We start from the raw sequence: 23,666 nt of genomic DNA, 5'->3' as shown, positions 1-23,666 counted from the left end.
GGTCTATGCAAACATGATCTATGCCTGTTTTATTAAAATCTTTCTTAGCTTCTGTTCTTTAATATTAACTTGCCCCAAATAGAATACTTCCCTGGCTGACAAGTGTGCCCCCCAATGGATGGGCTATCTGGGGACACTTTATGTAGCTGGTGCCAAAAAAGAACTTGAGCACTGATAGCAGGGTTAGTAAATTGGGAATTTGTTCTGCTCAGGACAAAGATGGGAATGTGAGTCCTTTTATTAACTGAGACTCTGTAAAATGCATATTAAAAAAAGTCACTTGTTGGGAAGGCAGTAACCATGTAAAGTCATAATTCTGTTAATGAATTATTTTGCCTAATTTTATATAAAGTGAGGCCAGAGAAAGCAGAAGGATGGGGAAGGAGGAGAGGACATTATTCTCAGTCTCAACTCCCATACATGGCTCTCTCCATGGCCCATCCTGCCTCCACCTGTGTTTTGAATTCTTGAGATAAATAACATTTAAAAAAAAAAAAGTGTTATTTATTTAAGTAATCTCTACACCAACCATGAGGCTTGAACTCACAACCCTGAGATCAAAAGTAGCATGCTGTCCCATCGGAGGCAGCCAGGCACCCCAACATACATTTTTTTAAGTGTAGTACCTCATTTTTGGACACTGATCACAAGACCTACTTGCAGACAATGCTCACTTTAACAGAAGTTGTCATATTCAAGACGAGGCTTGCTATTAGGCAGTTGCAGTGCCTCCGCCCAGACCTGAAAGGGAATGAAGACTCAACTCTTTGTGGCCACAACTCTTAACATGGCTAAAAGGATTGTGATAAATAACCCGGATCAAGACGCTGCACAACGATTATATTTAAGAAAGAGATTAAGATCAGAGAACCTTATAGCAGTAGTCTTCACTATTGTTAGTACCACTTCACAGTCCTGGATGGAAAAACTCTGGTGAAACTGATTGATAATAATAGTGCTTAGAGTGCCTGGCTGGCTCAGTCAGTAGATCACACAACTCTTGATCTCAGGGTTGTAAGTTCGAACCCCACATTGGGTGTAGAGACTGCTTAAAAATAAAATCTTTTTTTATTTTTTATTTTTTTTAATGTTTATTTATTTTTGAGACAGACAGAGCATGACCACGGGAGGGGCAGAGAGAGAGGGAGACACAGAATATGAAACGGGCTCCAGGCTCTGAGCTGTCAGCACAGAGCCCCACGCGGGGCTCGAACTCATGAACCGTGAGATCATGACCTGAGCCAAGTCGGAGGCTTGACCGACTGAGTCACCCAGGCACCCCATAAAACTAAAATCTTAAAGAGGCACCCGTGTGGCTCAGTCAGCTAAGCCTCTGACTTCAGCTCAGGTCATGATCTTGCTGTTCGTGAGTTTGAGCCCCACATTGGGCTCTCTGCTGTCAGCAGAGCCTGCTTCAGATCCTCTGTCCCTCCTCAGCTCACACTCCCTCTGTATCTCAAAAAAGAAGTAAACTTTAAAATAAATAATAAAATAAAATCCCAAAAAAAGTGCTGATCAGGAAGAGGGAAGGAGTTTAAGCCTCAAATAGAAAGAAAGTGATGGATTAAGCCACTTATTTAACAGTCCATAGTTGGGAAAATAGTTTCCCATCAGGCATCTGTCCGTTTGCCATAGCTCTGTTTCTACTGGCAAATGTCAACACTTTTCCCAAATTGATTTCTGAGCCAAGTGATTTGGCCCTGTTCTTTACCCATCATTGAGTGTAATTATAATTTCAGAGGGAAGTATAAAGTGTTGATGTGCTCAGCAGAGGAATGTCTGGGTAAACCCTATTTTTCTTCCCTGTCTTCAGGACATTCAGGCAAAGAAGAGTATCTCAACATGATGGGATCATGCAAATGTGCCTTCCAGCTCTGTACTGCAGGGAGAGTAATTGGTTAGTGGCCCCAACTTTAGTTTCTTCACCATGCAGTTCGTGCCTATGCTAAAACTCTGCTATTCCCAGCCACTAACTGCAGCAGGGACTCTTAAGGGAAGGTAGTCTTGTAGCTTAGACTCGAGGACTCCTTGTCAACCTTGCAAAAACTTTCTTACAACTGCACTATAGTTCAAGAATCTAACTCCCCAAACTCCCTTCCCTCTCCTTCACAGGGGTTAAAGCTTCATCATGCTCTGGTAGCTCTCCCAGCCTTCTGACTCACTTCTCCTTTCCTTCGTAGTTGTTTCCTATAGCATGTCTCTTGTGCACCTTATCTTGCCTTGGCATCTGCTTCTTGGAGGACGTGAACAAATACATGTAGTGCCAGGAGCAGTCAGAAAATAGATAAGGTGGGATCCTGGAACTGGCTCATTTCACCTGCTGGTGAACATAAAAGGACACAGTTTTGAATGCCGTGTAAGGGATGGTTAGTCCCTCGCACACAGGTGGTTTAATTGGTGGAGATTTTAGTGGAGGTGATGGGAAAAAATGTCCTGGTAGGGAATATCTTTGCAAATGAAGCAATACAAGCATTTGGGAAATACAGATGTTAAGGGATCTATAAATACAGTGGAATTGGCTGGTTATTGGTCAGCTGTAGTAATGTTCATTGATGGGATAATGAAGAACTGAGGACCATTAGCAAACATTGAAAGACTAAGGATGAGATATGAAAGCCAAGGAGCTTGTAGTTTACAGAGGCCCATGGATCTCATGTTAGAAGGATGGACATAGCCGAGCCGCAAACAGAAGCTCTGATAGCTAAAATTGCAGAGCTACTGAGACTTAGTATTTTAGCAAAGGCAGGTCTGTTGTGCTAAAGTCAGCAACCTGGTTGGGCAAATCTTGGACCCTGAAACATTGGATGGGGACATTGAAATGAACGCCACTGAGAGTGTCAACTCTGTAGATTGCTAATAATTCTCAGAACTAACAGAGGAGGTCTGTGGTTCCCTAGTAAGATGTAGCACCACCTCTGGGCTGGAGGATGATGCACAGATTTCCTTCCCCTCAAAGGTAACAGGGTAACAGGTGACCCCCTCAAAAATTCCTCCAAACCCCTCTCCCAGCTACTAGGCCAATAACTGATAGTTAAATTCCAGCATAACCCAGCTAGGGAAGGGCCTCGCAAGGGAAGGAAGAGAACATACACTAAAGGATCTGCAGAAATTAGCCAGCATGTACTGGCAGAAGTTAGGGGATAATTCTCAGATTAGATTTTGAGAGCAACTGATCGAAAGGACCAGAGCTCAGCACTAGATAAGCAAGAATTTATTGTCTTGGGGGGCACTTTTTTTTAATTAAAAAAATTTTTTTTAATGATTATTTTTGAGAGAGGAAGAGACACAGAGTCCAAAAAGGGGAGGGGGAGAGAGAGAGGAAGACACAGAATCTGAAGCAGGCTCCAGGCTCTGAGCTGTTAGCTGTCAGCACTGGATGCGGGACTTGAACTTATGAACTGTAAGATCATGATTCAAGTCAGATGCTCAACCAACTGAGCCACCCAGCTGCCCCTGGGGGGTACTTTCTTCTTGCACAGAATTTAACATCCTAGTGAGGATCTTAGTAGGTGGGACACATTTACTACTAGGATGATTCTTAGAGGCCCAGAGACAGTGACAGCTAGCACTGAGCAAAGTATGAATGCCCACACTGCCCTGGCAAAAGGTAGAGGAGGGAATATGAAGACAGGAATGTAGACATGCAGGGATGGATATGTTATGTGAGGCCAGGAACCCAGCAGAGGATGTTCCTCAGGAGGACACAGAGGACCTAGCATTCACTAAGGCCATGAGAAACATGCTGGAGAGAGGGCACAAGCATTGCTGAGAAGGGCAATGGTCCTCTGCAAAGAGGGCTGATGGTAGGTAAGGCAGTCACAGAACTGGGCTTGCTAATGTCATTCTGGGCATAGTGGGCTCTGAAGTAAATGAGTTAGATCGTGTCACTTAACCAGCAGAAACCAGGAGGCCACAATTACCAGGAAGGTTGGAGGGCAGCTAAGGGGACTTGACTCTGGGGGATCAGTGGAGATGGTTAACAGAGCCTGGCATCCCTAGGGCAAAGGAGATGGGCAGCCAACAAGAATGCTGCTGCTGCTGCTGCTGCTGCTGCTGCTTTTCTTTAACAACCTTCTCCCCTCCCCCTCCTCTTCCACCTCTCCCTCCCCAACTTGGTAGTAGTCATTCGTGTAGTCAACATAGTCGTCATTGTCGTTGTCATCATCATCTTCTTCTTCTTCTTCTTCTTCTTCTTCTTTGTAGGAAGTCAACTACTTGTATTTTTAAATTTTTCCCCAGTTTTATTGAGATATAATTGACATATGACATTCTATAAGTTTAAAGTATACAGTATAGTAATTTGATATATGTATATATTGTAAAAAGGATGATTCTTAACATTTACAATCAAAAGTCAAGAATAGAGGAGCAGAAAGCTGAGTGCAGCCACCCTAGTAAAAAGTAACTATGTCTGCTTAGCTCCCAGACCTGAACTGATTTTCAGATCCAGAACCTACTAGGTGATGAGATGGCTGGTTTCCTGGGTGGAAGGATGCTGTACTACCATGACAATTATTTCTCATAATGATTCCCTAGTCTTTTCTCCAAAGGGATGTATAGCCATTTAACCATGTTACACTGAAAAGAGAAATGAGACATTTTAAAAATTATTGGGCACAAGGTCTAAATTGATATTTATACTCAAATTATCATCATGACCCCCTACCTTTGTTATATTGGGGAGGTTTAAAGGATGCAGGTAACAGCTGAAATCCTGGCTAAAGACTGACTGACTCAAGGCGGATCACCTGGGTGGCTCAGTCAGTTAAGCATCTGACTTTGTCTCAGGTCATTATCTCACAGTTCTTGGGTTTGAGGCCCACATCAGGCTCTGTGATGACAGCTCAAAGCCTGGAACCTGCTTGATTCTGTGTCTCTGTCTCTGTGTATGTGTGTGTGTGTGTCTCTCTCTTTGCCCCTCCCCTGCTCATGCTCTGTCTCTCTCAAAAATAAATAAGCATTAAAAAAAGTTAAAAAAAAAAAAAAAAACTAACTCAAGGAGACTCACTGACTCACTTACTGGTTTTATGAACTCAGCCAGGGATCATTTCACCAAGGCTCTGAGTGTATGATTAGAATTGATACACTTAACATTTGAAGTAACCCATCACAAAGGGTCCTTGGCTTATGGGTTAAGAGCTATTATAGTGGGAAGGCCAATTCAGCACTTCTGAAACTGCTTCCTATTATGCCCTGATGTGCACAAATCCCAAATTCTCTAGTTATAAATTCCTCTTGAGGTAGCATATGTAGGGGCCCCGGGTATACTGAATATTTTTGTGTTTTTTTTTTTTGTTTTTTTTTTGTTTTTTAACGTTTATTTATTTTTGAGACAGAGACAGAGCATGAACGGGGGAGGGTCAGAGAGAGGGAGACACAGAATCTGAAACCGGCTCCAGGCTCTGAGCTGTCAGCACAGAGCCCGACTCGGCCCGACAGCCCGAGCTGTCAGCACAGAGACTCGAACTCACGGACCGCGAGATCATGACCTGAGCCGAAGTCGGCTGCTTAACCAATTGAGCCACCCAGGTGCCCCTATACTGAATATTTTGGATTGAAGGTACTTGGGAAACAACCACTGCAAGGACACTCAGATGCTCCTCTGCCCCTTGAAAGCAGGGAACAAGTCTCCCATATGGGAGATACTCTTCCTGTACTAAAAAGACATCCTTATCACCAAAGATGGAAACTTTACAGTTGAGAAAGCTGTAGACATAAACCTTATTATTTTTCTACTAACCTACCTCAGTCCAAATTCCAATTAGAATTCATTACTAATAAAAGTCTTGTTTTCTTTAACCTGTCAATTCTTCATGAGTTTATTGTCCTTTTTCTAAAATGTATAAAAATCACCTACCTTGGTCATTTCTTTGGATCTCAATTTCAAGATTGGGCCTCTGTGTGCACATAATTTTTTTTTTCCTCCTGTTAACCTGTCTCATGTAAATTTGATTCTTAGTCCAGCTGGAAGACCTTGAAGGGTAGAGGATGAATTTCTGCCTACCCTACACATATACTCAGTATTTTGTAGCATCCAGAATGGGTTGGTTGGGTGGTAATATGACCAGGTAGAGATTTCAATAACTAGTTAGAGATGCTTTAGACAAGAAAAATGGCAGTAGAGTTAAAGAGAGATAAAAATCAAGCAAAAAGTGTATGTGTTTGACTCCATAGGACTTTGATAATTTGGAGTTTAAGGGGAAGGGGTGTTTTAAGGCATTTGTTATGTTTCTGCCTTTAAATCACTGAGTGGATGGTAATACATCTCAAAAGAGAAGAAATACAGTTGACCCTTCAACAACACAAGAATTGGGAGTGCAGACCCCTGTGCAATAAAAAAGCCACTTACAAATTTTGACTCCCCCCAAAACATAACTAATAGCCTACTGTTGACTGGAAGCCATACTGATAACATAAACAGCCAATTAGCATATTTTGAATGTTATATGATTTATATACTATATTCTTACAATAAAGTAAGCTAGTGAAAAGAAAATGATATTAAGAAAATCACAAGGAAGTGACACCTGCCTGGCTTAGTCAGTAGCACATGCAACACTTGATCTCAGGGTCGTGAGTTCAAGCTCCTGGGGATAAAGATTACTTAATATTTTAAAAAGCTAAAAAAAAAAAACCTCATAAGAGAGAAAATAATCCACAGTAAGTACTGTACTGCATAAAAAAAGATCCATGTATAAGTGGATCCATGCAGTTCATGATGTTCAAGGGCCTTGGAAGGAGGTTGAAAGTTGGGGGGGAAACAATGAGGTTATTTTTTTTAAGTGTGTTTGAAGTGCATAATATGATACGCCAAGACTCGGGTTGGTAACACAGGCAAGAACATTGGGCTACAAATAGTATATGGAGGAGTCATTAGCATGTAAATGGTAGTTGAAATTAGAGAAATGAATGAGGCTGCTCCAGGAAAGTGTAAGGCATGGTCAAGAGCAGAGAAATAGGGGTGCCTGGGTGGCTCAGTTGGTTAAAGCACCCAACTTTGGGCTCAGGTTATGATCGCATGGTCCGTGAATTCGAGACCCACGTCAGGCTCTGCGCTGACAGCTCAGAGCCTGAAGCCAACTTCCAATTCTGTGTCTCCCTCTCTCTCTACCCCTCCCTTGCTTGTGCTCTGACTCTGTCTCTCTCTCTCTCAAAAATAAATAAATAAACATTAAAAAAAAGAGAGAGAGAAATGAACTGTATGGGACACCCATGTTTTAGGGGTTAGGTAGTGAGAAAAGAGGGAAAAAACCATTAAATGGATCGAGAGGAACTAGAGTAAGAAGATAAGTTCAAAAAAGTTGAATTGTGAGATAATAGTAGTTAAATGTGTCAGAGGATACAGGTGTGCACACAAGAGTCTTTCATTTAAGTGGGACAGGCTCAAAATGTTTATGTACCAAAGAATCTGTAAAGAAGGAGAGGTAGAAAACTCTGGAAGGAACAAGTAACTGATGACACAACAGAGGGGGGAGCCTAGGCTTACTTTACTTAGCTTTAAGTTCCCAGAGAGTAGGGCAACTGCTCAGTTCCTACACTTGCTGGTAGGGCTATACCTACATTTACAACTCTTACTGGAGCACCTACACCCAAATCAATTCCCTGTCCAGTCATGGACAGTTGCCCTCCCCACCTCATTTCCCCATGATGGTCATGCTCTGTTCTAACCACATCCTCTGAATGACCCAGTACGGTGGAGGACAGACCTAACGAGTCTGGATTCTGAATTTAGATTCTCCTAATAGTGACTGTCATCCATGATACCAAAGAGATATTTAGAAAACAAACAAAACAAAAAAAACAAATTTATTCTCAATCAGAAGATCAGGATTGTAACTATTCTAAAGTAGAAATATATTCAATAATCCTTTCAAGTGAGAATTTCTTGAATGATGTGGCAAAGTTGGAAACATCTTTCAGTGTAATTTTCATTTTCTTCCTCAGAGCACAGAACTCAGTAGCTGTCCCTCCCACCTGGTAGTGATACTGAACCATACTTTCCAAACCGTTTCTCAGAACCTCAGTGTTCTGTGGGATGGCTGATGAGTTTTTATTTCCCTATCTGAGAAGCCTTATTTTTTTTTTAAATATGATCATCTAACTGGCTTTATTAAGAGAGTTGCTTCACTTTTATCTACTATGTATTGGTGCTCCATGAACATTTACACTTGCAGAGTTGTCATTCTGATTAAAAAAAAAAAAAAAGCAAACAAACAAACAAATGAACGAAAGAACAAACAAAAAAACAGAGGGGAGCCTGGGTGGCTCATTCAGTTAAGCTTCCAACTTCCGCTCAGGTCACGATTTCACTGTTCCTGAGTTCGAGCCCCGAGTCTGGCTCTCTGCTATCAGTGTGGAGCCCGCTTCAAATCCTCAGTCTCCCTCTCTTAGCCCTCCTCTGCGTGTACTCTCTCTCTTTCAAAAATAAATCAACTTAAAAAAAGGGATTTTGAAAAGTACTACCTAAATAAGAAATACATACATTTATAAATATTTAACATATGATACAGTAAATAAAATACATTTGAAAATTTGAAATGGGTGATACATTTTACTTCAGAACTATAGTCTTATATTAGAATAAATGTTAGAACATAAGTATCATAAACAATTTTTTTTCTTTTTTAAAAAAAATCTATCCTACAGCCTAGGTCACAAAGGGATTTTGCTCAAAAGGGAATCAGGCAGGATGAAGGGGAAGGTGGAAGCTAAAGCAATTGGAATAACTAGCATTGATTAAGCCTCTATTCTGAGCCAGACACAGTACGTAGACCAAGGGTAACCCACACATATCTGGTCATTGAACTCTGGAGCCTGCTATCTAATTTGGGAGATGAAATTAAACAGTGAAATCCCAACTATACACAGAACAGCACAGTCAAATGAATTCTATGAAGGAAAAGAGTGAAAAAACAGGAGCAAATTTTTAAGGATGACTCCAAGAAATTGGCATTTAAGCTTAAAGAACTTAATAGAGTTGCTAATGATCCCTACAATGGCAATATGAAAATGTATCAAATTAAATATTGTACACCTTAAATTTACACAATGTTATATGTCAAATATACTTCAATGAAAAAAGAAGTTTAAGGAGACAGAGTGAAAGGGAGGAAAAGTGTTGTTAAAAATAAATAAATAAATAAATAAATAAATAAAGCCATCCCTAAATCTGACCAAACCAATTTACAATAAATACAGAAGATAGAAGAATAGGCTAAATGGAATAACAAATGAAATTAGCAAAATCCAGATAGGAGTCTACAGGAAATTCACATAATTCTTTAAACAATAGCAAGAACAACAACAAAAACTTGTAAGAAAAATTAAAGATAAGAGAATTTACAGATTGGTATGTCATTCAAAATAACCTAGGCGAGAGGGACTAGGTGGTGGTTTAGATAAAATCAAATCGGCTGGAAGTCAACAGTTGTTGAAACTGGATGATGGAAACATGAGGTTTCATGGTAATGTCTGCTTTTGCACATGTTGGGACTTTCCCATGGTATAAAATTTTCAAAAAACAGGAGGGAAATCTAAGAAATAAATATATTGTAATAAATGCTAAATATGGTAATAAAATTGTCTTTCCCCTGGAAGTCCTGCCCTAGCCTAAAATACTGGTATCAGTTCAGGCTACTAAGTGCAATACCCTTCTAAACCAGCCAGAAAAAGCCTATCAGGTGGGGGTCACACCCGTGTGGGTAGATGAGTACTTTCTTGGCTAAATTTCCAAGGGCTGATTCACTCTCCATCCTGGAAGGGAGGAGCCAGGATTCCAACCATTATCTGCCTAATCCAAATGCATTTGGTCACACCCTCATCTAATGAAGGCTTCTAGACTTTAGGTGCAAATGAATTACCCTAAGGGCTTGTTGAATTCTGAGTCCTGCCCTCAAGGATCCAGTTCTGGAAGGCGTCAGTAAACTGAAGCTGAGACCTTGCAGACCACACTTTAAATGTATAAATTGATCTGGGCTTAGTGGGTCCTAAGATTGATGGACCGGACCATTTTACTAAGGAAGGAGAAAGCCCAAAGAGAGACCAATGGATGCCGGTACTGCCATACTGTTTGTGAATATTTTCCTTTAATAGCTCTGGCTTCTTAGAGTGACCTATGAAAACATCTGTGACTTTTCCAGCCTCATCTCTTATCGCATCCTGCCTTGTCACATCCTGCCTCCAGCACTATGCTCCAGCAATTTCCAAGTGCTTGCAGTTTTTTCTGCATTCATTTGTACATCATTTGCCTTAGTGTTTTCTGTTTGTTTGTTTTGTTTTTATTTTTTGAGAGAAAGCGTGAACAGGGGAGGGGCAGAGAAAGAAGGGGATAGAGGATCCAAAGTGGGCTCCCCGCTGACAGCAGTGAGCCCCCTGTGGGACTCAAACTAATGAACAGTGAGATCATGACCTGAGCTGAAGTTGGTCACTTAACCGATAGAGCCACCCAGACACCCCTTGCTGCTTGTGTTGTAAACAGCCAAATCCTTCCCTGTACCCAGCTCACCAGTAATGCAGATTTAATATTTGTGTTTAGAACTTGATCCGGGAGAGATTGTTATCCACCCCCCACAATTTAAATCTAATCTCCCAGTGAACGACACACCCATGGGCATAAATCAGTTATAAAATACCTCTGATTCTATTTTTTTACTCCCTCCATAATAACATCATTCAAACCAACATCAATATTGTCCTAGAAATGTTTTAAAAATATATTTTTTGATTCAGTTGCAACTTGTTAGCAAGAATTTGTCACGTCTAGTTTCTCCCACATCTCACCTTAAAATAATAACAAAATTTTATTCTATTTTTTTTTTTTTTTAATTTTAAGTAAACTCTACGTCCAACATCTGGCTTGAACTCATGATCTCGAGATAAAGAGTCACAGTCTCTACCTATGGAGCCAAGCGGCTGCCCCTAAAAATCTTATTTAAAAAAAAAAAAAATCTTAGGAGTGATATTCATTACCCAACAGCTCAACTGTCACATAATGGACCAAAGGGAGTGCAAAACTGATGAAATTATTACACTGTCAGATAATGAGGGAGGGGAAGAAGAGGAGGAAGGAAAACCCCCCTCTTCTGGGAAACAGGAAGTAGACAGAGACATTTGCTTATAAAAGGAGAAATCAGGCTGGAAGCCCCCAGGTGAAAAGGAGTGAAGGGCCGGTGAACCAACCTTGCAGGCTTCACCTTCCCCTAAGTATTCCTGGAAATGGCGTACTCGAGTTATGAAAACAGCGCTCAGGTAGGTTTCGTTCCCATAGAACGGATTTTCCTACAGATTCATTTTTCAAAGTCTTTCTAGAGCTTGCATATGTTTACTTCATGCCACCGGACTTTGTTTCTGAGGGTAAGAAATCTCCATCTTGGAGTCCCTCCTCTTTGTAAGTGGATTATTACTTTTCTTACCCACGATTGTGGCTCTGTGTCTATTTGGGTCAGAGTGAAAAACACAAAATAAAGATTTCCGTTCCCAGGCCGACGTAAGGGATGTATTCTGTAGAAAGACATGTTGCAGCTGGGCAAATGGAAAACCTAAAGAAACAATAAAAAGAATAAAAAGAAAGTGAGAAAGGGTATTGTGGATGGGGTCAGAAAGTGAAGTGACCAATCTGGTTTCTTCCCTTGGGGAGTTTCTCCTACTCCCAAATATTAAGTATATGGATGACCGGCAAGTCATATCGCTGCTTTGAGCCTCTCAGACTCCACTCTCTGGAGTGGAATAATATTCCCCTAATAACTTTTTTTTGAAGCTGACCAGTGAATGTGCATGGGAGTGCTTTGAAAAAGTGTTACACAGGGGTGTCTGTCTGGGTCAGCTGGTAGAGCGAGAGATCTTTGATCTTGGGGTTCTAAGTTTGAGCCCCACCTTACGTGTAGATATTACTTAAAAATAAAATCTTGGGGAGCTACTGAGGTGGCTTAGTGGGTTAAGCATCTGACTCTGGCTCAGGTCATGATCTCGCGATTCCTGGGCTCTGTGCTGACAGTTCAGAGTCTGGAGCCTGCTTTGGATTCTGTGTCTCCCTTTCTTTCTGCTCCTCCCCGGTGCGTGTGCTGTCTCTCTCAAAAATAAATAAACATTAAAACAAAAGCTTAACGGTGTTATACATATGCAGGATGAGAGTATGAGCAATGGGAAGCCATTGAGTCGGAAATAGGGGGAAGGGCATGGCCCCCTCAGATCTACTTGGCTGTTCTGAGAAGCAAGTATTGCAATGGGACTGGGATGGAGTTTATTCACCTTTGGATTTGAGAGGAAAAGCTCCGTTCAGAAACTTAAGCACATGTTACTCTGACATTGTTCATTTAATTTTTGAGACTCAGTTGCCTAATTTGTAAAGTGAGAATACTGATAAATTATTATACATGTGCTGTGAAGATTAAGTGAGAGAAATACAGAAAGCACGTAGTGCGGTGCACATGTACTGGACAAAACCGGTAAATGTCACTTCCTTCCTAACTGGGCGTTGGATGTGTTGCTGCGATTGCAGCAGAGAGTAAACTCTCTGGTCGGGTTGAAATAAGGCCAGTATGCCTGGAACTTAGAAAGCTCAGGGGTCTTGAGCTAGAGTGGCAGGCAGGGGTCAGACTACAGAAATTTGTAGGTCATGCGTGGCCGTTTTTGATAAGCCATTGAAGTGTTTGGCACTACTCTTGATTTCGGCTCAGGTCATCATCTCACAGTCTGTCCCCGCTTCTGGCTCCATGCTAAATGGATAACCCGCTTAAAAGTCTCTCTCTTCCTCTGCCCCTCCCCTGCTCTCTTTCTCTCTCTCCTAAAAAAAAGAAAAAAGAAAAAAAAGGCAGGAGAGCAATCTGCAGAAAGAATGCAGCTTGGAGTAATAGGGAATTATTGCATCTATCAGTGAGAGTTGATGATAGCTGGAACTGGGAATCATCAGGAATCATGATAGAAGGCAGAAACACATTCCATATAGTTTTAGCAGATAAAATAAAAGTGTTTTAGTGGAGGGAGAGGAAGGCCTTGAGGGAGATGGTTTCCCTAAGCTCAAGACATATCCTTTCATCTATGCCCATCTGTACATCTACTTTTGTCCATTTTCTCATTGTTTGCCTGGCATTTATTTATTTATTTATTTATTTATTTATTTATTATTTTAAGTAATCTCTACACCCCATGTAGGACTTGAACTCACAACTCCAAGATCAAGAGCCACATGCACCATGGACCGAGCTAGCCAGGCACCCCTGTTTCTCTTATCTAATAAAGGGTCTGCTAATCAACATCAAATTCAGGGAATCACCATAAATTTGCTCTCCAGCCACCTACTGGCTTCTGAGTTTCTTATCAATTGTGCTCTGAAAATAAGCAGTTTAGGTATATGGCATCCAATGAGACTCTGTGGTTGACCTTTCCCTTTCCAGAATTTCTCTGAGGAGGCATTAGAGGAAGAAACTGTGGTTCTCACATTGGTTCCAGTTAATGAAGAAACTAATGAAGAACATCAGGTGGAACCAAGTGTTTCTTCAACTTCAGAAGTTGGCCTGGAGATGCCTGGGACAAACGATAAAGGTATGAGGACAGTGATTGCTCAGTTTGCTGCTCCCCCGGCTCTGGGAAGCCCAGGGAAAAGATTTCTCCTTTTTTTCCTTAAATCTCCCCTTGAGTATCTGTGGTAAAAGAGCTCTCAAACTCCTAGACTTCATTTATTAGGCACCATGACTTGCTCTTAAGACACAAAAATGGGTGTGTGAAGTGCCTTGGACAGAGCATGGTCTTCTAGTCAGACTATGAATTCAAACTCCCAACCTATAGAGCTCAATCTTCTTTCATTTTGGTTAATGCATACTTTACATACCTCTCGTAAAGACTAAATTATTTTTTTCCACCATCGAGATATAATCAACATCTAACCTTGTATAATCTTAAGGTGTACAATGTGGTGATTGATACACATTTATATTGCAAAATGATTACCAAAATAAGGTTAACGAGCACATCTATCACCTCACACAGTTACGTCCCCCACCCCCACCTTGTGGTGAAAACATTTAAAGATACTCTCAGCAATTTTATTTTACTTTATTTAAGTTTTATCTTGAGAGAGAGAGAGAGAATTCCACCAGGCTCCGTGCTGTCAGTTTTGGGCTCTATCTCATGAACCATGAGATGACCCACACCAAAACGAAGGTTAGGTGCTGAACTGACTGTCACCCAAGCACCTCTACTCTCAGCAACTTTAAAATATACAGCATATGGGACAGTTGGGTGGCTCAGGTCATGATCTCAAGGTTCGTGGGTCGAGCCCTGCATTGGGCTCTGTGCTGACAGCTCAGAGCCTGGAACCTGCTTCAGATTCTTTGTCTCCCTCGCTCTCTGCCCCTCCCCTGCTCAGACTCTGTCTCTCTCTCAAAAATAAATATTAAAAACATTTTTTTTAAACATACAGAATAATATTGTTAACAGTAGTCACTATGCTGGGCCCCTGGGTGGCTCAGTTGGTTGAGCATCTGACTCTTGATTTTTGTCTCAGGTCATAATCCCAGGGTTGTGGGATTGAGCCCCATGTAGGACTGTGTACTGAGGGTGGAGCCTGCTGGAGAGTCTCTCTTTCTTTCTGTCTCTCTCCCCCTTGCCTCTTCCCCTTCTTGGGCTCTCTCTCTAAAAACAAAATAAATCTTAAAAAAAAAAAAAAAAAATTGAAAAAACAATAGTCACTATGCTGTACATCAGATCCCCAGAACTTCTGAACATCTTATAACTGAACATTTGTATCCTTTGATCAACATTTCCTCCAATTATTAGTATTTTGCTTGGTAAGTACTGACCAAATATCTAGCAGCTCTTAATGTCATGACCCTTTAAATCTGTTCTTAGTGTTTCACATAAAAGCATCAAATAAGTATTTTCAGAATGATTTTATTTTCTGGACCAAGAATAAGGGCTTCAATGCAAAGTAAACAGTGACAGGTTACACCTAAGCAGAGTGAGATGAGATGGGATGCTGACCAGGAAAATGAGGTGGGCAGACAGAATGCAGGACCTTTGTTGGTTGAGTGATTTCTTTGATTTCTCTCAGGACAACTGGTATTTTTGTTCAAAATCTAGACATTTTGGAGTAGCAATCCAATAAAATGTTCTGTCCAGGTGTTTGTTGATGGCAGTAAAAAGTTGTTGTATGTAATGTAAAAAAACCTAGGATTTGGAATTTCAAAATGTAGGTTTGAGTTCCAGGTCTGCCATTTAATGGAGATGTGACCTTGGGTAAGTCCTTTAATTACAGAATCTATTACTCTACTTGTAATAGAGGGAAAACACACACACACACACACACACACACACACACATATATATATATATGTATATATATATATATATATATAGGGTTATGAGAAATTAGCAACAACTTTGTTAAGTTATCTTAGAAATATTAAATTGTTACTGCTTTCGTTTCCTTCTTTTTTTAGTTTGTCATCTTCAAATGAATGAACAATTCAAGTCTTGTCCAAAACATAGTTGTTATAATACACGAATCCTTCCCTTGCCAACCAGTTTGCCTCCGGTTAATAAAGTACGTTGGGACACTTTGCGAAACTGGTGCCAACAATTTAATTTGAGTACCGATGGCCGGGTGAGTACACTGTTGGGAGACTCTGCTGCACAGAGTAAATGTGGAAAGCTTTATCAATTTATAATTTTTATTTCCCCTCTTAATTTCCTTAGAAAATAGATGTTTATTTGAGGCTCCAGAAACATGCTTACTCTGAAATAAACGAGGTGAGTAAGAGGTGCGGTGACAATGTTAAGGTGAGTTCTGACTGTGAATTGTATCTACTCTCCCACCATCTCTACATGTTGTATATCTAAGGCAAGATTTCTCAGCCAGGGTTATTGACATTTTGGATAAAGGAAATGTTATATATATGATACAAAGGAATATTATTCAGCCATAAAAAGAGTGAAATCTTGACATTTGTGATAATATGGGTAGACCAGAGGGTATTGAGTGAAATAAGTTAGACAGAAAGACAAAGGCCATATGATTTCACTTATATGTGGAATCTTAAAAAACAACCAATCAAAACAAAACAGAAACAGACTCATAGATACAGGGAACGATCTGGAGGTTGCCTGAAGGGAGGGGTGGGGGGGATGGGCAAAATAAGGGATAGGAATTGAAAGGTAGTAACTTCCAGTTATAAAGTAAATAAGACATGGGGATGCAATGTACAGCATAAGGAATATAGTCAGTAATGGAGCAACTTTGTATGGTGACAAATGGTGCCTAGACTTAATGGTGATTGCTTGGTAATGTATGTAAATGTTGAATCACTGTGTTGTACACCTGAAACTAATATATTATTGTATGTCAACTCTACTTCAATAATAAAAAAAGAAAAAAGATTATTGACATTTTGGGCCAAATAATTTATTTGGTGGGGGGGCTGTCTGCTGCATTTTAGGCCTAAACATCCCTGGCCTCTACCCCCTAAATGTCAGTAGCGAGCCCCTCTGCTTCCCCAACCCCTAGTTTTAACAATCAAAAATTTCTCCTAGAAAACTGCTGCTCTAAGGGAACTAACAATCCTAAATCTTTCCCACACTTATATACATGGGCCAATGTATAAAGAATGATAAAATTAACACAAAACACAAAAGTCTTTAGGGCAGTAACACTTCACTGAATACTCACCATGAATCACCATTTGCAGAATATTCCTAAAATATCACCAGAGGCCAAATTGCAGTCATGTTCCACAAAATGCAAGATGGCAACCAAGAGAGCAAGGATTCGGAAACGTTGTAAGAAGAGTGAAAGAGAGGAAGGGATTAATATAGTTGAAGTGATAACTTCAGCACAAGAAGGCATGTTGGCAGCGTGGTCAAGAATTGCTGCAAGAGCCAGTCAATCCAAGTCTGTGAATTCACGTCCCATTCCTGTTTCCGTTGAGACTTTTCTGCTGCAAGCCTCTGGTAAGATCAACCTGAAAAAAAGGGAGCACTGGAGCCCCCAGCTGGCTTAGTTAGTCAGTAGAGGATGCAACTCTTTGATCTCATGGTCACGAGTTCAAGCTCCATGTTGGGCATGGAGCCTACTTTAAAAAAAAAAAAAAAAAAAAAAAAAAAAAAGTGAGTACTATTCCCTAGAAAGAAGGTTAAATTTTAGGGGTGCCTGGGTGGCTCAGTCTGAGCCTGACTTTGGCTCAGGCCATAATCTCACTGTTCATGAGTTCGAGCCCCACATTGGGCTCTGTGCTGACAGCTTGGAGCCTGGAACCTGCTTTGGATTCTGTGTCTCCCTCTCTCTCTCTCCCACTTGCTCTCTCTCTCTCTCTCTCTCTCTCTCTCTCAAAAATAAAAGAAAAAAATTTTTAAGTTAAATTTAATATTTTGTTAGTCTCATACTGAAAGGTAGTAAAAAGGAAAGAGTTAAAATAATGTAGATTGATATTAGACTTATATATGGATTATCTTTTGGTTGCTAGGTAGCCAAGTTTTACCTGGACCAGTGTCTGAGCTAAGTGATTGAGTGCTTACTCAATCACTTTATCATAAGCCAAAGTCTGAGGTGGGAAGAAAGCATAATCTGATAATGTGGTCAGCCACAATCTGAGCCTTCCCCTGTCTTTCCCTACCTCAAGGCCTTTTTTTTTTGTTAAAATTTTTTTCAGTGTTTGTTTTCTTTTTGAGAGAGAGAGAGTGCAAGCAGAAGGGGCAGAGAGAGAGGGAGACACAGAATCTGAAGCAGGCTCAAGGCTCTGAGCTGTCGGCACAGAGCCTGACCTGGGGCTCGAACCCACAGACCTCGAGATGATGACCTGAGCCGAAGTCAGATGCTCAACTAACTGATCTACCCAGGTGGCCCTGTTCCTTAGACTTTTAAACAAAGATCTTTTTGCCTGTTTTGTGTTGTTGAGGCAGTACAGTATAATAGTTGGGCAAATGGGCTTTGAATCAGAGTATCTAGATCCATGTCATGGTTCTGGGAAAATTGTAATATTTAACACGATAAGCTTCAGTTACCTCACCTGTAAATAAAAGTAAATAGAAGGTCAATATTAATAACCTTCTTAAGAATAGATGTATTCGTACATGTAAACTACTTAGCAAAATCTTAGACACAAAGCAACCATTCGAAAATATTAATTGTCATCCAGGTTTGCCTGGGTGGCTTAGTTGGTTAAGCATCCAACTTTGGTTCAGGTCATGATCTTGCAGTTCATGAGTTGGGCTCTTGGCTGACAGCTTGTAGTCTGGAGCCTGCTTCAGATTCTGTGTCTCTCTCTCTCTCCCTCTCTCTGCCCCTCTCCCACTCGCACTCAGTCTCTCTCTTTCTCTCAAAAATAAAATAAAACGTTATTTTTTTTTTTTTAAAGTTAATTGTCATCCCTTGTGCTACATAATTTGTGAAGTTAGATTATAGTGTCTTTGGTGGACATTTTTTCATGCTTTTCATTCAGTTGAGTCATCAACAGAATATAAGAGCAAAACCCAGAGTGATGTTCTGAGACCTTGGATTAGCTGTTTATATTTGCTTCTCTTTCCCTCCTCAGGTGTCAGGTGGTGTGTGGTCCATGGCAGACCTCTCTTGGCAGACACAAAAGGTTGGGTTCGCCTGCAGTTTCATGCAGGTCACGCCTGGGTGCCTGACACCCCCAAGAGGATGATTTCTCTCTTCCTGTTGCCCGCCTGTACTTTCCCATCCCCGGGCCTTGAAGATAATATGTTATGCCCTGAATGTGCTAAGAGGTAATCCTTAAGTCTTTTTCTAAGTCTGACACATAGAAAAGGAGATGTCTTAATGGGTTTCTGAATAATTTAGTAGGGGAAGGTGGAGGGCCAATATATTATTTTCTTCATTTGCTATATAGATTAGGCAAAAATAGGAAGCAAAAAAGATAGTAATGGATTAGAACTCAGATAAATATGGCTTCTTAGAAATCTTAACAAAGTATCCAAGTTGGGACCTTAACTGCCTCCATTTTAGAGATGTATTTTAAGGAAAAAAAAAAAGACGTTAGAGTTCACCACATGTCAGATACCTCACTTGTGTATACACAAATATGTAAGACCAAATCCATGTAGCACGCTTGAATGAAAAAGAGTAAGGGAGACTGTGAAAATGTATGGGTAGTTATCAGGGAAATGCAAGTCAAAACTACAATGAGATATCACCTCACGCTGGTCAGAGTGGCTAAAATGAACAAATCAGGACACTATAGATGCTGGAGAGGATGTGGAGAAACAGGAACCCTCTTGCACTGTTGGTGGGAATGCAAACTGGTGCAGCCACTCTGGAAAACTGTGGATGTTCCTCAAAAAATTAAAAATAGAACTACCCTATGACCCAGCAACAGCACTGCTAGGAACCTACCCAAAGGATACAGGAGTGCTGGTGCACAGGGGCACATGTACCCCAATGTTTATAGCAGCACTTTCAACAATAGCCAAATTATGGAAAGAGCCTAAATGTCCATCAACTGACGAATGGATAAAGAAGATGTGGCTTATATATACAATAGAATACTACTTGGCAATGAGAAAGAATGAAATCTGGCCATTTGCAGCAACGTGGATGGAACTGGAGGGTGTTATGCTAAGTGAAATAAGCCAGGCAGAGAAAGACAGATACCATATGTTTTTACTCATATGTGTATCTTGAGAAACTTAACAGAAGACCATGGGGGAGGGGGCGGGGGGAAAAAGAGTTATAGAGAGGGAGGGAGGCAAACCATAAGAGACTCTTAAGGACTGAGAACAAACTAAGGGTAGATGGGGGGGTGGGGGGGAGGGGAAAGTGGGTGATGGGCAGGGAGGAAGGCACTTGTTGGAATGAGCACTGGGTGTTGTATTGAAACCAATTTGACGATAAATTATATTTTAAAAAAAAGAAAAAGAAATGTATGGGTAGTACCTACATTGGAGTAGCTTAGGGAAACTTTCCAAGGGATTACATGTACTGAGGAAGAGTTTACCAGTTAGAAAGTAATAATTAGGGCAAACCGCTCATCCAAATACATAGAACTGAAAGAATATGACATACTGAGAAATGGCAAATAGGTCAATATGATTGAAGCTTATATTGACAAAAAAGTCTGGGAAGGGGAGGAGCAGATCATTGTAACTTTTATATCTATATATAAGGTTTCATGTTATCCTGTGGGTTGTAATTTCTTAGTCACTTCTATGACATAGACTCCTTTGGGAATATAACTACCTACTCACCACCCAGGGAAATATATATTGGGCATACACATAAGCTCTGCTTTAGATTTTATATAGACTGTAGAACTCCTAATGTTGATCTAGGAGTAAAAAATTCAGCTTTTGACAATGGAGTTGGATGGAGGTGATATGAGAAAAGAAAACTAACGGTTTTTTTAGGAAGTGAATTGAAATCTTGCAACAGAAACTAAACTTGAAGGTAAGAGATTACTATAATAACTCTGGAAAGATAGAATCTATGAGCCTGGCAAAGAATTTAAAGTATAATGGAACAAATATAAGAAATGTAGGAGTAGAGGGAACAGTTGTTGTCTTACTAGATGAAAAGATAGAAAAGTCCAGTTCAGTGGCAAAGGATGGGATACATGGGTCATGCTGGCCATGGGTCTAGAGTTCTGGGAGACATGTAGGCTAGAAAGAAACACATTTGGGAGTCTTTGGCATATAAATTGTGCATGGGAGTATGTAGTGGAAAGAACCCAAAAGAGAATCAGCATCTCAATGGCAGGTGAGCAATGGAGACTGAAGTACAGGTAGAGGCTGAAAGGTAAGTTAAAAGAAAACAATGGGCAAAGAGTTTCAGAAGGAAATGGCCCGCAGTGAGATGGCCATTGTAAGACTATGGTTAATGTAGTGCTGTTGGGAATGTCAATTTAGGATACCATTGGTGGCCTTTTTGAGAGTATGTTGACAGAGTCAGTAGAAACAGAATAGGGTAGTTACAAATTGGAGTAGAACATGTGAAGAACATAGGAACAGGACATATTAATAATCTGTTCTACCTGAGCTGAGAATGAGATAGTAGTTGAGGCAGCAATATCAAGGGAGCTCATTTGCTTCCTTTCTTCTTCTTTCCTTCTTTCTTCTTTTGCTTCTTTTGCTTCTTCTTTATATATAAATGGGAAAACCATGTGATCGAGTGTGAAGAGAAAAGGGGATGTGGGAAGAAGGTACAAGAAAAAAAGGGAACGTGTAAATGTAAAGAAGTGGAACATGGAACCGATTGTAGTGTATAGAATATGTGCCCTGATGTTAAGTGAACAATCCTTCCTTTCTTTACCACGTAAAATCGTAGGTGGTAGGGCAAACTACTAAGAAATGCCAGAAGTGGATTCCTGCTTTATTGTGGTTGGTATAGAATGGTCTATCTTATTGTAACAAATTTTCAAAATTCTTTTTCTAACTTTCTTTATAGGAATAAGAAGATAATGAAAAGATTAGTTGCAATGGGGAAGGAGAGGCGACGTGGCTTGAATACATCAACATCTTTCCCTTTGAGTGGGCCATATTTTAATAAAGAATAAATGGTGGAGATCCTGTGGCTACTATTGATTTTCATCACAGTGACTGTCGTGCTCTGTCCTGACCATCCTCAGTGTTGCCTGAGGCCTTGGGCACAGATGTGAGTGTCTAGATTCTGTGCTTGAGGTTTGCCAAGACGTGACTGCTACTGCTACTTCAAGTATTTAGTTATATAGAATATAACTTAGTTCTGTTTTAATTCATACGTTTTTAAAGTAGTTTTAAGTTTTCAGAAAAAATTGAGCAGAAAGTACAGAGTGAAATATTGCCTCAACTCCTTCCCCTGCTACCAAAATCCTTCACCAGAGTGATGCAGGTGTTGAACCTACATTGACTTATCATTATCATGCAAAGCCCATGGCTTACAAGAGGATTCACTTTTTGTGTTGTACAGTCTATGGGTTTTGACAAGTGTATAATGACCACCTACATCCACCATTATGGTGTCATCAAAATAGTTTCGCTACTCTAAAACTTTCATGTCCTATCTACTCAGCACTCTCTTACCATCAACCCCTGACCACTGATCTTTTTACTGTCTCCATGGCTTTGCCTTTTCTAGAATGTTATGTATGTGGAATCATAAGTAGCCTTTTCAAATTAACTTCTTTCACAGCAATGTGCATTTAAGTTTCTTCCATTTCATGACTTGATAGCCTACTTCTTTTTGGTGCAGAATATTCCATTGCCTGCATGTACCTTAGTTTGGTTATTCATTCACATATTAAAAGTCATCTTGGCTGCTTCCAACTTTTGGAAATTATGAATAAGGCTGCTTTATTGTGTGCAGGTTTTTGTATGGGTATACCCTTTCTACTTATTTAGGTAAATACCAAAAAGCATGATTGCTGGATCATGTGGTAAAAGTATGTTTAGTTTTGTAAGAAACTGCCAAACTGTCTCCCAAAGTGGCTGTACCATTTTGCATTCCTACCAGGAACGATTGAGAGTTCTTGTTGCTCCACATCCTCACCAGCATTTGGTGGTGCCAGTGCTTTGGATTTTGGCCATTCTGATGGGTGCGTAGAAGCATCTCATTGCTTTAACCTGCAGTTTCCTAGTGACCTGACATGTTCAGCACCATTCCATGTGCTTATTTGTCATCTATAGATCTTCAGTGAGGTTATCGATTCAGAGGTTTTTGCCCATTGTTTTTCATCTGGTTCATTTTCTTGTTGGGTTTTAAGAATTCTTTTATATTTTGAATGGTAGCCTTTTATTGGATAAGTCTTTTGCAAATATTTTTCCCAGACTGACTTGTTTTCTCATTCTCTTGATTAATTTGTATATTTAGATTATTGCTGTTGACATAGATGGATTAAAATCTGTGTTTGTTTTCATCGCCCTTTTTTATGTGTTATATAAGTAATGATCAACAAGCTCTTAAGGCTGTATTGTTACTATTGCAATCTTTTTTTTTTTAATTTTTTTTTAATGTTTATTTATTTTTGAGACAGAGAGAGACAGAGCATGAACGGGGGAGGGTCAGAGAGAGGGAGACACAGAATCTGAAACAGGCTCCAGGCTCTGAGCTGTCAGCACAGAGCCCGACGCGGGGCTTGAACTCACGGACCGTGAGATCATGACCTGAGCCGAAGTCGGCCACTTAACCAACCGAGCCACCCAGGCGCCCCACTATTGCAATCTTTTTAAATAGTGGAGTATACTTGACATAAAATGTTAGTTTCAGGTGTACAACATAATGATTTGACAATTATATACATTACAAAATGCTCACTAGCGTGAGTGTAGTCCCCATCTGTCACTATATAAAGTTATCTCAATATTACTGGCTATATTCCCTATGCTGTACTTTCCTCCCCTGTGATTTTTTTTTTATGTAAATAAAAGTTTGTACCTCTTAATGCCCCTAAATCCTCTTATTTTGTCTATTCCCCCACCCTCACCCCTCTGACAACCACCAGTTTGTTCTCTATGTCTGTTTCTGTTTGTTTTGTTTTTTAGACTCTATAGAAGAGAATTTTATGTATCTTATTTCATTTAGCACATATTTTTTATGGCTGAGTAATATCCCATTTTGTGTGTGTGTGTGTGTGTGTGTGTGTGTGTGTATGTGTGTACCTGTGTGTATATATATATATACACTATATCTTTATCCATTCACCTTTCGATGGACACTTGGGTTACTTCCATATCTTGGCTATTGTAAA

At 40.3% G+C, this 23,666-nt stretch overlaps 1 protein-coding gene across 1 annotated transcript; it reads left to right on the top strand.

The window, feature by feature from the left end:
* Positions 1-11,214: 11,214 nt before the first annotated feature.
* Positions 11,215-21,540, top strand: DPPA2 (developmental pluripotency associated 2). Its single transcript, XM_078432565.2, has 7 exons — positions 11,215-11,247; positions 13,392-13,539; positions 15,435-15,598; positions 15,691-15,744; positions 16,680-16,941; positions 18,522-18,717; positions 21,389-21,540. The coding sequence occupies exons 1-7, from the start codon at positions 11,215-11,217 to the stop codon at positions 21,495-21,497; spliced, it is 966 nt and encodes a 321-aa protein (XP_078288691.1). The 3' UTR covers positions 21,498-21,540.
* The last annotated feature ends 2,126 nt before the right edge of the window (positions 21,541-23,666 follow it).

This window comes from Panthera onca, chromosome C2 (genome assembly GCF_046562875.1).
Source record: "Panthera onca isolate mPanOnc1 chromosome C2, mPanOnc1 haplotype 2, whole genome shotgun sequence".
In the NCBI taxonomy this organism is placed as follows: domain Eukaryota; kingdom Metazoa; phylum Chordata; class Mammalia; order Carnivora; family Felidae; genus Panthera; species Panthera onca.
The sequence above is the reverse complement of the archived record's forward strand: the minus strand, read 5'-3'. Positions and strand labels throughout refer to the sequence as shown.